Source organism: Equus quagga, chromosome 17, assembly GCF_021613505.1.
Source record: "Equus quagga isolate Etosha38 chromosome 17, UCLA_HA_Equagga_1.0, whole genome shotgun sequence".
Classification (NCBI taxonomy): domain Eukaryota; kingdom Metazoa; phylum Chordata; class Mammalia; order Perissodactyla; family Equidae; genus Equus; species Equus quagga.
Genome location: NC_060283.1, coordinates 28,666,218 through 28,682,235, shown reverse-complemented (window position 1 = coordinate 28,682,235; position 16,018 = coordinate 28,666,218). Strand labels below are relative to the sequence as shown.

Genomic DNA, 16,018 nt, shown 5'->3' with positions numbered 1-16,018 from the left:
CGCGGGGGCGGCCCCGGCCCGGGCGGCCGGCCGGCGAGGGGCCGCGGCGGGTGCGCGCCGTCCTATTGTGTGGGCGTGCGCGCCGGGCCGGCGGCGAACTGGGGCGCGGGCGGGGCTTTGTGTGCAGCCGGCTTCTGGGGGCCCGGCCGCGGTCCGGCGGGGCGTAGCTCGCGAGGGTGCGTGTGTCTGTGGGTTGGGGGAAGGAGGAGGGGAGGGGACTGGAGAGAGCGCTTCCCTGCTCCCACCATCCCGGACGCCCAAGTGCGCCGTGCTGCGCTGGGGCCTCTTCCCGGGTGTCTTGCGTGCCCCCCGGTGCCTCAGTTTCCCCACCTGGACTGTAGTATCGCCGCTTCTTTCCACTCCTCCCTGGGACTGTGTTTGTTTTGGGCAAACAGAAATGAAGCAGGGCCGGATCTGGGAATTACTAATCTTTCGCCCTGATCCTGGGAGCAGAACATTTATTTGTCCTCTGTGCACCCCCACTCGCTCCTCAGTGGGCGTCCTGTCTGGCGAGGCGCCCTGGGAGAGGGCCCGGGCTCCGTCCGGCGGCCCCTGGAACCACCGCGGCATGTGCATGCTGAGGTCCCGAGGAGCAGCACGCCTCTTTTCCTCCCAGCCAGCGTGCAGTTCCCGGGAACTTTTCTGCTGATGTGGGCACGCTCCGAATTCCAGCCCGGGAGCCCTTCCTCCTCTGGCGCTGCCCGCCGCCACAGCTGTCAGCTGCCCTTCCTCGCCTGCCCCTGATGTTTATTTCTGGGCAGCTCATGCCCAGAAAGTGGGTGACGGGCCCAGGGAGCTTTCTTCCGCAGGAGCTTGCTTACCTTGACGTTGGTGCCACCCACGTATCTAATTTGTGCCCGATTTTCCGGGCTGCTTCTAGCTGCTTGCTGTGGAGGTGTTGTGGGTGGTGTGTTTGTTGGGGAAGTTGAGGCTCACTTCATTCTGACCTGCCTCTCCAGGAGAGGTGTCCGAGTGGGAAGAAATCTCCCTCCTTCATTGAAGTCTCTGGTCCTCACCGTCCACAGAGTCCACTGGGCAGCCTTCCCCACCTTTCAGACCTATGACATCACCCCGGTTCCTCCGAGACTCCTCGGGATGTCTGTGGGTTTGCTGTGGCTTCCAGTGAGGGTGGAGTGCTGGTGGCTGCTGTGGAATTTAGCCGGGTCCCGGTCAGAATGCCCTGTTTCCACTCAACTCCTGGGCCACCCCAGGGAGAGAGTTCCCTGGGGGCACTGGCAGCCGTGGGGAGGTGCGAGGATCCTTTGGAATCTGTCAGAACGGCAGGTTTCCAGGGCATCTCGGACACGAAGACCTGCCTAGACTCACGCTCTCCCTCTGCGTAGCCGTGGCATGTCCCATGATGACACCGAAGTAGGACAGCCTGGACACCGGCTGTCCTGGGTGTCTTTGGGGAGCTGCTTGTGCTCAGCGGGAACTTAGTTTTTGCGTCTCCCGGGTGGTACTGCTTGGCTTTGGTTGAGTCTTGATTTCTGTGAAAACAGCTGTAAGGTTAAGCAGCTGTGAAGTTAATCTTGTCCTCTGGTCAGTGCTGGTTATTTAATATGTGTGTACCTATAAAATACGGCTAAAAGAAGTAAAATGGCCATAGTGGGGAGGGAGAGATTGGGGGTCTAGGGACCGTTGTCTGTGGTCACGGAGCCTGTGTGGCTTTGAGCCACGTGTAGAGCCGCTGGTCTAGACAGCTCTGGGCAGGTTGGGGTGTGTGCGTTTTCCTGGTAGGTTAAACATCCTTTTAGCAGGGATTCCACTCTGACCTGACGCGTCAGCAGAGACGGAGCTGGTCATTTTTCCTGATCCGCCCAGGTGCCCCTGGGCTCCAGCCCCTAGAGAAGCCCGCATGGTTTGTTTTGGGGTTCAGAGTGGGACCGGAGATGCCACCCTTCTATCCCATATCCTACACCTCAATCCTCTTCTGGGAAGTTAATGCATTGGGAGGTTATCAGAGGCAGCGCTTGGGCTCCTGTCTGCCTCTGGTAGTCTGTGCAGACCTGCGGGCGAGCTGAGCCCTAGGCTGCTTTCCAGGTCTTTGTAGGGCTGGGAGGCCATGACTTTCCCAGAGCAATTTGAGGCCTCTGTTGTTCAGGAACCTTCTCAGACACCTTCGTGTATGTTTTTTCCCTTTGTTTTTATTGTTTGTGTTAGGGAAGCGAAGCGTTGATTTTGGCTGTTATTATGTTGTAATGTATCCAGCGAGAGAGACGTCGGCCGTCCGCTGTCCATGTGTCCTTCGCCGGTGGCCTGGGTGGATGTCAGCGTGCAGGTGGTGCGCCGGGCCGGGGCTCGTGGCGGCCGGGCCCCACGGTGGTCAGTCTGCTCGCCTCCTCGCGGGCTGACCTGGCCGGGACTGCCTGACGTTCTCTTCCTGACAGGGGAGAGGCTGCATTCTCCCCGTGTGCTCCCAGCAGTGTGGCTGTCCACCTCTTCTCCTGCCTGATGGTGCGAGCAGGTAGATTTTATTATTATTTTTTAACTAGCTGAGCGGCTTCCCGCCACCCCGCCGGGGTAGATGAGACTGTGTGCAGGGAAGTACAAATAAACACACCTTGTTGCTTCTCGTCTTCAAAGAGATGCCACGAAGGCTCCCCACTGGGGTGTGCGGTGGTGTTTCCTGACTGCCCGGCAGCCATTTACCTTGGGGGAAGAGGGGTGGAGTGGGCGTGCGAGCAGGGGAGGGCGGGTCTGCAGGGCTGGTGGGGACACCTTTTTGCCAGTCACCAGGGTAGTTTGAAAGTGGGCTTGTATCGTCCTCTTGGTGAAACACTTTAGAGGATTGGGGCATTGGGAAGTTTGCCATCAGGTAATCTCTTATGAGAGACCTGGCGTTTGCCAGCTGCCTGTTTGCAGGGACAGGCGGAGGACAGGAGGCAGCATTTACGGAGCATCTTATGTCTGAGACACTCTGCTCTCGCTTTAAACACGTGATCTTGTCGAAGCTTTCCAACGATAGCGTGTGACGGGAAGCCATTTTCTGGTTCACTAGAGATCATCCATACCCAGGGTGCCAGAGTGAGCCCTTGTTTCTAGGTTTTTTTTTTGCTGAGGAAGATTGGCCCTGAGCTAACATCTGTGCCCATCTTCCTCTATTTTGTATGTGGGACACCTGCCACAGCATGGCTTGATAAGTGGTGCGTAGGTCCGTGCCCGGGATCCGAACCAGCAAACCCTGGGCTGCTGAAGCGGAACACGCGAACTTAACCACTCTGCCACTGGGCCGGCCCCCAGAGTGAGGACTGAGGCCTGGATTCTAACCCAGTTTCTCTTGGCCCCCAACCTGGGCTTTTCCCAGTTTCCAGGCACCCGGCTCGGCGCGCCAGTGTCTTGCCCCCGAGGTGCTTCTGTGAGTTAAGAGTCTGAGAGATGGTTTCCGTGAGCAGCCCCTCTTCCCAGATCTGCTCACTGTGTGCTCGTTGCTCTGAACTACCCCGCAGTTGGTGTTCATGGTAAATGCATAAAATAAGTCTCAGTCCTTGAGGAAAGTTGGAAGTTTTCAAAATACCACCAGTCTTTGTGCTGTTGTTACCACACCGCACTGGGGCTCTCCGGCCCGATGCGCATACAACAAGCCAGTTATCGCGGCATCGGCTTTTGGGAAAAGAAATGTCGCTTTATTTTGGGAGACGGCCTGCGGGGAGCCGGGGCGTGTGCCCTCCGATACGTCTCCTGGTCCAGGGCCTGGGCGTGGTTTGTGGGATGAAGGGCAGGGCGGCTGAAGTGGATGGATGGTTGGCGGTCAGCAGAGGTAAGGGGATTGGTGATCTGCGCAAGCCTAGTCAAGCTTCCTGCCTCTGCTGGGACGTGTGTTCACAAATGGCGGCATTCCCGTCCTCTGAGGGTGGGGTTTCCAGCTCCTTGATGCCAGAAAGGTCACCTGTCCAGCATTTGCGCAGGCCCAGTTGAGGGGCTGGTGGTCTTGGCTGGCCTGAACTGGACAAGGGGTCTCACTTCCTGAATGACAACTTTTTTTTTTTTAAGGAAGATTAGTCCCGAGCTAACATCCACTGCCAATCCTCCTCTGTTTTACATGTGGGACGCCTGCCACAGCGTGGCTTGATGAGCAGTGCCATGTCCACACCCAGGATCCGAACCAGCGAACCCCGGGCCGCTGAAGCAGAACGTGGGAACTTAACTGCTGAGCCACCAGGCCGGCTGACAACTCGTGATTACTCTGTTGATAAGATGGGTCCTGGGGGCTGGCGGTTACACTGTGTGCCTGGAGGGGGCACGTGTGGCAGAAAGATACCACAGGCCTTGGGTCCGCTTCTTGACCAGGGGCATAGCTACATGGGGATTTGTTTTCGTTCGTCAAGCTCTGTATTTGTACCTTTCCCTTTTCTTATATGTTTGTTGTATTTTACAATTAAAAAAATAAAAGATTCTACGTGCCCCGGGTGCAGCTTAGGGTGATGGAGCATTTTAGCTGAGATAGGCCTCAGGGGAGCTTTGTTTTTGGTTGTGGGCTTTTCTTGTTTGTTGTCTTTCCCGCTTTTTTTTTCTGTCTTTGGAATATTTTGGAAATGCTTGGACCATCCTAACCAGGCAGCTTTTGCTGCCAGTGCCTCTACGTGATGACCAGGGAGATTTTTAGGATGGACATTCCTCTGTGTGTGTGCCTGTATGTGCGTGTGCATGCCTTTCTTCCATTGTAATGCTGTAGGAGAACCTAATGTCCTGGATGCTGAGGCACACCCTTACAAACGCGTGCTGGGAGAGCGGCCAGCTGCTTGGAAGATGCAGCATTTGCTCGTCACATCGTTCGTTCTATCTTTGATGTTGCTTGTCCCAGTAAGTGGCCTTTGGTGACCGCTTGGTCAGAGGGATGGCGAGTGTTTATTTCAGGTAGGGCTGTTAGGGTTTCTGGAGATGGCAGCAGGGTCGGGGTAGGTCTAGCGCAGGGTTCCTCAACCCCGGTGCTATTCGCGTTTTGGGCTGGATCGTTCTTTTTTTGTGGGGGGGCTGCCCTGTGCCTTGTGGGAGATTTAGCAGCATCACTGGTCCTAGCTCCCAGTAGCATCCCCCTCCTCCCCACCTCCTCCGGTTGTGACAACCGAAAATGTCTCTGGATGTTACCAGATGTCCTCTGGGGACAGAGTCACCCCTGGTGGAGAACCCCTGGTCTAGTGTGAGCAAGCCCCCTTGCCATACATCTGGAGCATCACTACTGCTCATCCTAAAAGTGTCTTCTGGATGCTGCGGGTCCCGATGGCGTCCTCCCCCCAAGGGGTTTTTAATATCCGGGTTCTGCTCTGTGTTTCTGCAGCCCCACGAGTTCAGTATGAACGGAGATTCTCAGCTAGAAATGCCCTCAGCTCTGACCCCTTCCCTCTCACTTCCCCCCTTGTGCCATCGTGAAAACTTGGGGACTTTTGGGTTGTAGATTTGGTTCCTTTGGGAGAGACCTGCTGAGGAAGCAGGTGAAAGGCAGGGGGCAGGTGACACCAGAAGCTGCGTGGTCCCCTGAACCGTTGCCCTTGGGAGGTGCCCCCGCCCGAAGGGTTAAGGGAGAAGCTGCCTGAACTGTTGGCCTTGGGAGTCAGTCCTGTGTGGAAGTCGTCACCCTGGAAGTCCCCGTTCCTCCGCTCTGCAGAGAGGTTCTTGTTCTTCTCGGCTCCTCCTCCCTCCCGTCATTCCTTCTCCCTCCCCATGAAAAGGCTTTTATGTGTTGGCTCTATCCTGCAGGTGGTGGTGAAAATTGTCTATACTAGCGGCAAGGTGGTTTTTGGGAAATTTTGATCTTATACTTTCTGAAGTCTTTTTCAAGTGATGCTCTGTGTCGCTTTAGAACACTGGATGCCGTCCTTTCTTCAGTGCCCAGCCTCCTTGAGGTCCTTTCTTCCTCCTCTCTTCAGACCAGCAGCGTACGTGGTCTGCTGCCGTCTTCTTTTGTGCCTGAACTTGCAGGAAGAAAGGAGGTTCCATGGAGGGGGCACTGGGCCTGAAGGGGAGAAGTGCCCGTTATCCCAGGCCAGGCCCCTGCGTCCCAAGTCAGCCCTCTTGAGAAAGCTGGTCCAGTGAGGAGCCTGGCTTCCCGAGCTTGCGAATACTACTTTCCCTTTTGTCTTTGGGCAGCTAGAACACGCTTCTCAAGGCTTCGTGCGGCTGTTCATTAGCGCGGTGCCAGCTCTGCCACATCCAGGCACCGTGCTGTGCTCCAGGCCTGCGAAGCTCCGTGGACCTTGTTCTTTGCCCTTGAAGAACCAAAGGATCCAGTGATGGAATGGGGTGTTCACCTTCTTTGTTATCTGGGAAGGGCAGAGGCACTTCTGACCGTGGTGTGGCAGAGGCATTCCTGACACAACCGCGTGCCCATCCCCAGGCTTTGGCAAACACGGCTGCCCTGTCTTTGGGGATGCTCAAGGGGTGGGTCCTTGAACAGATTCCAGAGGTGACGACACGCGTGCTCGCTTGCTGCTTTAGCTTTTCAGACAAGATGACAGGGTACACATGTTGGTGCTTGAAGACTCTTGGCTCTAGGCCTCTGAGATTCAAACAAGACTTTTCTTCTGTGGCTTGTAGGCAACAACCTTCTTTATCTTATGGTCATACTCTCTCTCTCTGTATCTCTTACCATTTTAGTCCCGGGTCCTACTAGATTGTCAGCTCCTTGAGGGCTGGGTTCATATATTGAATGTATATGTCATGTTTCTTATTTCCTTTGTGGTGTCTAGGAGCATAATAATAACTTCTTGAAGATTTACTCTACCTGGCAGGATGCCAAGACTGTATATGTATAATTTGGTTGCAATCTTCTTGAGTGAAAAACATTATAAAAATAATACGTTGAATACATACTCTAAAAATTTCAGACAAAGTAGAAGTAATTTCAGTAAAACATTAAAATCTGCCTTTATCCCCCGTTTACATTTCTTACCCTTTTATGAATTACTGGTAACTCTCTGGTATATGTCAGTTTAGTCCAAATATGGATTTATACACATGCACACACATGCGCACACACGGGCACATGTATATAGTTTAATGAGCTCGTACTTGTGTATATTTGTAGTTTTTTGACTTGCGTTTTTTACTTAAATGCTGTGTTTTGTCACTTTCTACTTGGAGCTGCGTGATGGTCTCCCTGGCCTCCCCTGTGGTTTAGACTGTTGGTGTTTTCACTCCCCTCCTCTGGCTGCTCCATGTGTGAGTGGCAGCCTCTTGCCTCTGTCTCAGAAGCAAAATGCAGTAGAGTTTCAGCTGTTTCTGAGTATCTTCCTCTCTTAAGTCCTTTAAAGTGCTTGGCTCTTGCTTTGCAAGAAAATAGGGAATTCAGTCATTCTTCCAGTGACAGATATTTGCTTCACTATTATCACATTTTCAGTGTGTTTCCTTGCCTTTTTGTGTACACGATCATTTTTTATTTCGATGCAGAATTTTAATGTAGTCTTTTAAAGGCATTCCACATGGCAGGGGGATTCAACCTCTGCAGGACGAGTGATGCAGAGAACTGGATGGAGTGTGACAGGTGAACGGCAGTGACCGGCTTCACCCCGTCACTGTCAGTGGTCCGTACGTCACAGCTTCCGCCCGCCCTGTGCTGTCGTAAGATGCTGTTGGCTGTTGGGCACAGCTTGATTTCAGAGATGTTACAATATTAGAGATAAATTAGGCACATCCTGATTTTGGAGATGTTATAATACCAAAGGTTTCTGTCGTCTTGGCCATCTTTCTTTCAGTTCTTGTATATCTACCCGTTCTTTGAAAAGTAGCTTTAAAAACATCTTCCGGTGTGTGTATATAAATGCTTCACATAACTCTGTTTTGGTCAACAACGGACAGCATTCATGACGGCAGTCCCGTAGGATTAGGGCCACCTAGCCTAGGTGTGCAGTAGGCTGTGCCATCCAGGTTTGTGTGAGTGCACTCTGTGATCTTCCCACGATGACGAAATCACCGAACGGCCGCATTTGTCAGAACGTGCCCGTGTGGTTAAGCAACGCGTGACTGTACGGTAATTTAATGCTTCCTCTGCTGATAAATCTTATTTCATTCTCACAGCAGTTTATTCAGGTAGGTAGTGTGCTCTGCCATTTTATAGATGAGGAAACTAGAAGGCGAAGTGTTTTTCCCAAGTGCTCAGCGGGTAAGGGGTGGTTTCCGAGTTAGCGTGTAGGTCTGCACCGCTTAGACCCGTGCTCCTCAGCGCTGGCTCTCTGCTCTGGCACGGAGCAGACACCAGGGCTGTGTTTGTTGGAAGAAGGAATTGCAGGGCCCAGCTGGTGCTGGAGAATTCCATCCTCGGGTGGTGATGTCGGTGTTGACTTCCCGCTCACTGTGCTGGATGGATGGTCTCTTCGAGGGCCGTGGGACTGGGGGGCATCCTGAATTGATTTTATTCAAGTGGCCTGACTTTGGCAGGTTGAAACAGACATTCTGCCAATCCCCCGTGGGGAGAACGTGTCATGATAGGCATTTAAATTGGCCTTTGCAGAGGCTTGATTTAGTAAAAGAAACAATAACAACAATAAACAAGTTATTTCAGCACCATGAGACTTGCTTGAATATATTAATGACGGGGAATTTTTTTTCCCCTTTGGATGGAAATATTTTCTTGGAATACCAACTGGAAGCAATTTCTTTTTGGTCAGTACCTCCCTCAAAAGTGCTAGGTGTCAAATAGAAGGGCTTGCTGATTTCAAAGTGTAGAAGTAGATTTTTAAGACAAAAATAATACGGCAGATGATAAAGCCTCATATAAAAATACAAATTTAAGGTTTTTCTTACTTTCTGAGCCTCGGCTCAAGCCTGTGTGGTTCACCTGTGAGAGAACTTTTTCTGAACTGGTCATTGATGTTACTTCTAGTGAAAGGTGAAGTGTTACTATATTCCTCCAGAAGGAAGCCAGAAATAATTCGGTGCATCTTGTTCCCTCAAACCAAGGGGCTCTTGTGGGCGGTCAGTCGTGCCCTGTGAGGAGGCGATGGCTCAGGTCTGTGCAGTGTTTATCACTGTAGGGGACCAGAGTGAGCCTCCCAGTTCCAGACTCTCACTTCCAAGTTCTTTCCTGAAGGAAAACCAGTCTCTCCTTTTAATGAGTCCTCATGATACCAGGAGCCTGTAAATTGCGTGAATTTGCTGGTGCCCGTATCAGACTGTAATTTTTGACAGACAGACTGCATTGTGAAGTGGAGGGTTGTCTCTGGCCTGGAAGAGAGGCCGCAGTGCATTGTGAAGTGGAGGGTTGTCTCTGGCCTGGAAGAGAGGCCGCCAAGAGGCAGGGCAGCCATTTAGCTCCCTCTGGAACAGGCCTCAGCAGCTGGAGGGGCGTGGAGTTCATGAATAAGTTGATTTAGAAGACTTGCACGCCCGAGGTGCCAGTCTTCCCCGTGGGACGCCTGTGTGTCTGTTGGCAGAGAGAAATGAAAACAGAAAGGGTGTTTAATTTTGTTGCATTAAAAATCCTTTCTCGTTATTCTAAGGCCCAGTGAGGTTGACTTCGGGGATATCAGGAGCGTGTTGTCTTTGATGGCATCGCTGGGACGTTTTCCTCCCGTTTTAGCCTTGAATCAGAGCAGTGTTCTCTTTAAACTAATTGGACGTGGCTGAAAAATGAGCCCTTGTCACACTTGTAACTCCACAGTCAGTTGACAAAAAGCCTCTCAATTGGTTTGGAAAGTTCTAAATTTAACTTGTTTTTTATTATATAAATAAAACGAGGAGTTTTGGGAAGATGGAAGAGTGATTAGCAACCTAGGGTGTTTCATCAGAGAAAAATCCAAAGCTATAAAAAAAACTGTTGATGCTAAGAGAAACCTGAACAGCACTGAATAGGGAGTTTTCAAAACCAGATTTTATAAAAATATTGACCTAAGTTTGCTTAAAAAGTATGATAGTGAGCCAGCCCTGATGGCCTAGTGGTTAAAGTTCGGCGCGTTCTACTTTGGCGGCCCGGGTTTGGTTCCTGGTCGTGGAACCACAGTACTCGTCTGTCAGTAGCCATGCTGTGGTGAGGACTCACATAGAGGAACGAGAAGGACTTACAACCAGAAGATACAACTATGCACTGGGGCTTTGGGGAGGGAAAAAAAAAAAAGAGGAAGATTGGCAACAGATGTTAGCTCAGGGCCAATCTTTCAAAAAAAAAAAAAAAGTACGATAGTAACGAGTGATCCCAGCTGGTGGGGGCCCGGGGGAAGCAGGACTGAAAGAGTGGATGGTCACTACTGTAGAAGCCATAAGGCTGGAAGGAATAACTTGTGTCAGGAATAGTCTGTGTTAATGAAAGATGGAACTAACCTTATAAATATTAGAGAGAGACTGCGAGCCCTGGTGGGACCTGTGCGGGGCAGCACTGATGCTGTAGCGTATGCCCAAGGCTCGTTTCTGTTGCCTGAGTAGATGGTAATGACAGTACAGAAAAGCTAAGGGAATATGAAAATATAGTAAGGATGTTCAGTTTTTGAATAATAAGCGTATCAGAAGAAATGGAGATGCCAGAAATTGGAGTATGTGTTCAGGGAAAGGAACGCTGTCCAGCATTCAGGGGGCAATATCGGGATCTTTGGAAAGTACCCATAAAATGTGGCTGGCCGCAGTCCCACAGAAAAAGGAATCTTCCTTTCTTGTGTGATTAAAGTTCCACGAGGCAGGATGGGGCCTGGCCTGTTCTTTGATGTCCACCGTATTTGCTGTTAGACTCCAGCACCTGAGTCAGTGCCTGCCATCTGAGTCACACAGTTCGATTTCCTGTAAGTTGCCCAGAAGGAATGGAGGTGATCGTCACAGATTTATCACTGGGCCATTGAAGAAAGAAGGAATTGAGGGCAGAATGAAATGTACGTGGCCAAGCCTGCTTTGCCCTCGGTGACAGTGTTTCTGCCCCTCCAGATTTTGGAACAATCTCATTCATCACCAAAGACCCGCAGAGATCTTTACTAGAGAGAGCTTTGGCTTCAAAAAGACAAAGAGACAGAGGGCTTTGAGAGGGAAATGGATGAGAGAGATTTTAAGCTCAGGTGCTAAATCAGACAATCCATTGCGAGACTAGCGTGTGGTGTGGGAGAATGTCACAGGTCACTGAGCACTGGTGTGCATCTCACTCCCGTATGACGGGACGTCACGCAGGTACTTGATAAGTGGGAGAAGTTACTGAGAGGAAAAAGGGAAAACAGTTCTGTTTTATAAAATATCATTACAAATGTTAAATAGTAGGAAACTTAAGGTTATCTTCTGGTCTAATTTAAAAGGAAATAGAAATTGGCTACTGAAATCACACAGATGTCTTGAGGAAGGAAGGGCCTCAATATAATCTTAGAGGGAAATGGAGGGTGATATAAACACATCAATTATAAGACTGAATGTAAAACAAAGTGTCACTCTTATTGAAATTAAAAATCACCCACCTATTCATTATAGGAGATATAGTAAAAACCAAGAGAGAGAAATAGAATGAAAAGTTAGGGGAATAAAATCTACTATACAAAGGCTGGTTTGTTGTATCAGATAAGTAGTTTCATAGCATTAAGATAGATAAACAAGGTAACTTACTGCAAATGGCGAAAGCTCCATTGAACAAGGCATGTCTGATAATCCCCATAAAAAGACCCAGAGTTAGGAACGTAATTCAAAGGTGTTGAAGGTTCTTTGAGTATAAAATTAGCTAGTGCTTGCCAAATTTTGGAAGGTTAAAATATTTAGAGAATACAACATGTTAATGTTTCAAAGAAAAAGTCTATGGGAATTGGGAAATGCTGGATCTAAAATGTGCTGGGGATTTGGCGCTAGGTGTCTGCACTGGGGGTGGTGGGTGGACTGACCGGTTCCTCGGGACACCCCAGGGGCGTTTCCTCCATACGCCTGCTCGCTGGGTGTGTGGACGTGTTTGCTAACGGGTGTTTTGAGGATGAAATCCTGCCTGCTAATGAGATGAGAAGGCTGATTAAGCTTAGTGAGCCTGACACCACTGGCTGCCCAGGGGGCGTCTGCGAGTGGGAATTTACAAGAGCAGTTGAGGGCCTGCCATCTGGCTAGGAAAGAAGGCTTTTTGCGAAAGTTCTTAAGAGGGAAAGTATATTTTTGCTTTTATACGTTAACGAGCATTGATGTTATTTGAATTACTAGAAAACATTTTCCTTGTTGACTAGAGGGGATTTTCTCCTTTAGCATTATAGTATAGGGGTTATGATGTGGAGCTTTGCTACTCAAAGTGTGGTCTCCAGGCCGACAGCATCGTATCACCTGAATCAGAATCTGCGTTTTAACGAGATCCTCAGATGATCTTGTGCACATTACAGTTTGAGAAGCGCTGATGTGGTGGCTGAGAATACAGGCTTTCCAGGGAGCCCACCTGGCTTCAAATCCCAGCTTACTGCCTTGACCTCAGCCAGGTTTCTGAAACTTTTTCTAACCCATTGTGTCTTCATCTGTAAATAGGGATGATAATGGTCCTTACCATGGAGGTATGTTTTAGATGAGCTGATGCATCTAAAGCCCTTAGCTTTTATAATTACTCGCTAAATGTTATTTAAATAATTACTCAGGTTTGTTATAAACATTTGGACAAAAATTTAGAAAAACATAATTTGCAGTTCTGATCGAAGACTGTTAACACATTGGTTTGTGTTCTTTGATTTTACATCATTTTGCTCACACTGGGAATAGAATTTCATATCCTGCTTTTTTTCACTTGTAAATATAGCATAAGCATTTTCCCTTGTTAAACTAATCTGGCAGAACGAATGGTCTAGCATCACGGAATGGCTAGGGGTATTCTTTGATGTCGGCTATAAAAGCCATGTAACCCAACCAAGTCAGTGGTATGCTCTCACACAGCTTATTTCCTTGTCTACACACGGGGGTGATGGTACTGTGGGGGACTGGAATTGGCCATCCCAAGATATGTCTCTTTGGCACGAGGATTATTTGGGGCTGGTTACTTTTAAAAACTGCAGACAAGAAAGAAACTCTGCAAAGTAGAATGTACTTACCCTTTGTTAAGAGACATTTACATTGTAGAGGAAATCTCCATCTGTCAAGGTCTCTCCCTCTCTGCACCAGGAAGAAGGGGGGATGACCTTATCTCTAGAAACTCTTATCAATGTGGAAGGCAAGGACTCAAGTCTGCATAATAACCTGACTCTTATTTACTGTGTTTTTCTGGTAATCTCCCATAACTGACTCCCCCCACCCCCAACATCCTCCTTTGTCTTTAGCTGAGGGTGGTATTTAAGGAGAGAGCTTCCGCCATTTTGGCGAGTTGCGAGCCTCTCCTGTGTATACGTGTTATAGATCTTTGTTTGATTTTCTCCTGTTATTCTGTCTCATGTGAATTTAATTCGTTGTCCAGCCAGAAGGACCCAGGGCGGGTAGAGGAAATGTCTTCCTCCCCTACAGGACCTGCCCGTCTCATTTTACCTGGTAGTTGTGAGGATGCAAGGAGTATCATGTATATGAAAATAGCTGGTAATAGATAAAATGCTGTTCACATCTGTGTGGCTGTAAGTGGATAGTCTTAATGTGCAGGAAAAGCCTAGAAATGTAGTTACCCATTGAGTCCACAACTCCACTTCTAGGACTTTATCCTAACTAGTTTGAGATATGTACAAAGATTCAGCCACGAGGACGTGTGTGGCTGCTTGGTTTACAGTGGTGGGACGAGTTACCGTGTTGGTGTGCTCAGCTGCTATGCAGACAGTAGGAAGGATGCTGTCGGCTTGGACTCTCCAGCAGGATGTCCACCAGTCCTGTGGGGCTACTTACATTTAAATTAGTTAAGAATAAATAAAATAAGAACTGAATTCTTCTGTCACGTGAGGCATATTCAGGTGCCCCATAGCTCCGTGTGGCTGGTGGTTACTTTATTGGACAACTCAGATGTGGAACATTCCCATTGTCTCAGAAAGTCCTCTTGGATGGCCATGCTCTGGAAGCGTAGTTCTTACCTGGAGTGAAAATTCTTATGACATAGAATGATTCAAGTTTGTTGTGTGTGTATGTGTGTTATAAATTGTCCCTTGGTGCTGGGGGCACAATGTGGCATTTCTTCATTTTTCTAAGTCCTGTCAAGTCTGGCCCTGGTTGCCCCCGCTCACCCAGAGCTGGAGAGTTGGTGTAAGTCAAGTGTTGAATTCCGTCGGTTCTTCAGGCCCCTGGGTGCCTGAGCTGGTCGCTGGCATTGCTGTCGCTTTTGTTCCAAAGCCTGTTTCCTAGTGTTGGACCTTCTTGTCTGCCAGACACTTCGGTCTACCCCTTCTCCTAAATTAACGGCCCTCCCCCATTTTACGCCATGATTTTCAAGGGTGGGGGGAGAGGGAGCCGCTCTGCCCCTCCCACACTCAGCTTGGTGGGAGAGTGTCAGCTGTGCGCGGAAGAAGGCTGCAGCCACACCAGGTCAGTAAACATGACGACAGACCCTCTGGATTCCTCCGGCCCCGTGCACTCCGCTCTAGTGTCGTTTGCAGACCCGAGTGGACACTGCATCAGAGGGCTCTGCAGTGGGGACCCTTCATCCTTGCCCCTCTCCACCTCTGCCAGCAGCATCGAGCCTCCCGGCCCCGTCCTCCCCTCCCCCTGCCAGTGGGGCGAACTGACACCGGTAACCCCTGCCCCGGCTTCCTTGGAAGATGCTGTTGGTGCCCTTGTGATCCCTTCTCGGGTTTTCAGCACTTGATTCTAGCCGGCTGGACTGAGAGGGGCTGGTGCCCTGCTCGTCGGTCCCTTCACCCAGCTGGGCAGCCTGTGTCTGCAGTGTGTGCTCCTGGTTGCCGTCTGCGCTTACTGTTGCTTGAGGCTGTGCCTGTGTCTGTGTGGTTTCTCAGAGCGGGCTTCCTCTCCATCCACCTTCAGAACCTGCTAGCGAATGTCCTCATCTCCACAGCTGTCCTCACATATTTGAGTTCCAGCCGCAGGATTAATCACACTTCTTTTTTTTTTGCTTTGGTATATGTACATATCGCAAAATGGTCAACGCAGTAAGTTTAGTTAACATCCATCCCCTCACCATAGTTACAGATTTTTTTCTTGTGATGGGAACTTTTGAGATCTACTCTCTTAGCAGCTTTCACTGTACAGCACAGTGTTGTTGACTGTGGGCACCGTTTGGTAGCTTACATCCTCAGGACTTGTTACTGTTGTAACAGCCTTTGGGCAGCTTAACCCATTTCTCCACTCCCAACTCTGCCTCTGGCAACCACCAGTCTTTTCTCTATTTCTGTGAGTTTGAGTTTTTTTCAGACTCCACATGTAAGTGAGATCGTACAGTATTTGTCTTTCTGTGTCTGACTTCTTCTCTTAGCATAATGCCCTCGAGGTCCATCCATGTTGTCGCAAATGGCAGGATTTCCTTCTTTTTTTATGGCTGAATAATATTCAATAATCTCACTTCACCGCGGCCTTTACTGTGCATTTATTCGTGAGGGATGTAACACGTGGTATTCCAGTTTATTTATGCTCGTTGCCTGTACTTGAGTGGTGGTGTTTTAAAATATGTACTTTTTAATTACTTTAAATTCTGGAATCTTTTAAACATCATAAAAGAACCAAGAATAATATAACAAATAGTAGTGTACCTGTTACAGAGATCATTGGATTTTTAACATTCGCCACTTTGATTTTTTTTTTAACAAAAAAATGTATTCTAGATACTATCAAAGACTTTAGCTCATCTCATTCTGTTCTCTTCCACCCAGAGGTCAAGTTCACATATATCCTTTCTGTTCATGTTTTAATCTTTTACCACTTTTCTGTGCTTCTGTATCCAAAGCATAGTGTTTTTTTTTTTTTTGAAGTATGCGTTTTGGTGAGGAAGATTGGCTCTGAGCTAACATCTGTTGCCAATCTTCCTCTCTCTTTTTTTTTTTTCTCCCAAAAGCCCCAGCACATGGTTGTGTATTCTAATTGTAGGTCATTCTAGTTCTTCTGTGTGGGACACCGCCTCAGTGTGGCTTCATGAGCAGTGTGTAGGTCCGCAACCAGGATCCGAACTGGCAAACTCCTGGCTGCCAAAGTGGAGCATGTGAACATAACCACTCGGCCACGGGCCAGCCCCCTGCCAGTGTTTTAAAGT

The 16,018-nt window shown here is 49.2% G+C and overlaps 1 protein-coding gene across 2 annotated transcripts in view; it reads left to right on the top strand.

Annotated features, from left to right (window-relative positions):
- The first annotated feature begins 2,439 nt into the window (after positions 1-2,439).
- The window catches only part of LDLRAD3 (low density lipoprotein receptor class A domain containing 3), a 231,080-nt gene continuing 217,501 nt past the window's right edge, over positions 2,440-16,018 (top strand). For both annotated transcript variants that reach the window (XM_046644096.1, XM_046644095.1), the window contains exon 1: positions 2,440-2,467. In XM_046644096.1, coding sequence (XP_046500052.1) covers positions 2,455-2,467 — 13 coding nt within the window. In that variant the 5' untranslated portion in view covers positions 2,440-2,454. The remainder of the gene's footprint in view (positions 2,468-16,018) is intronic.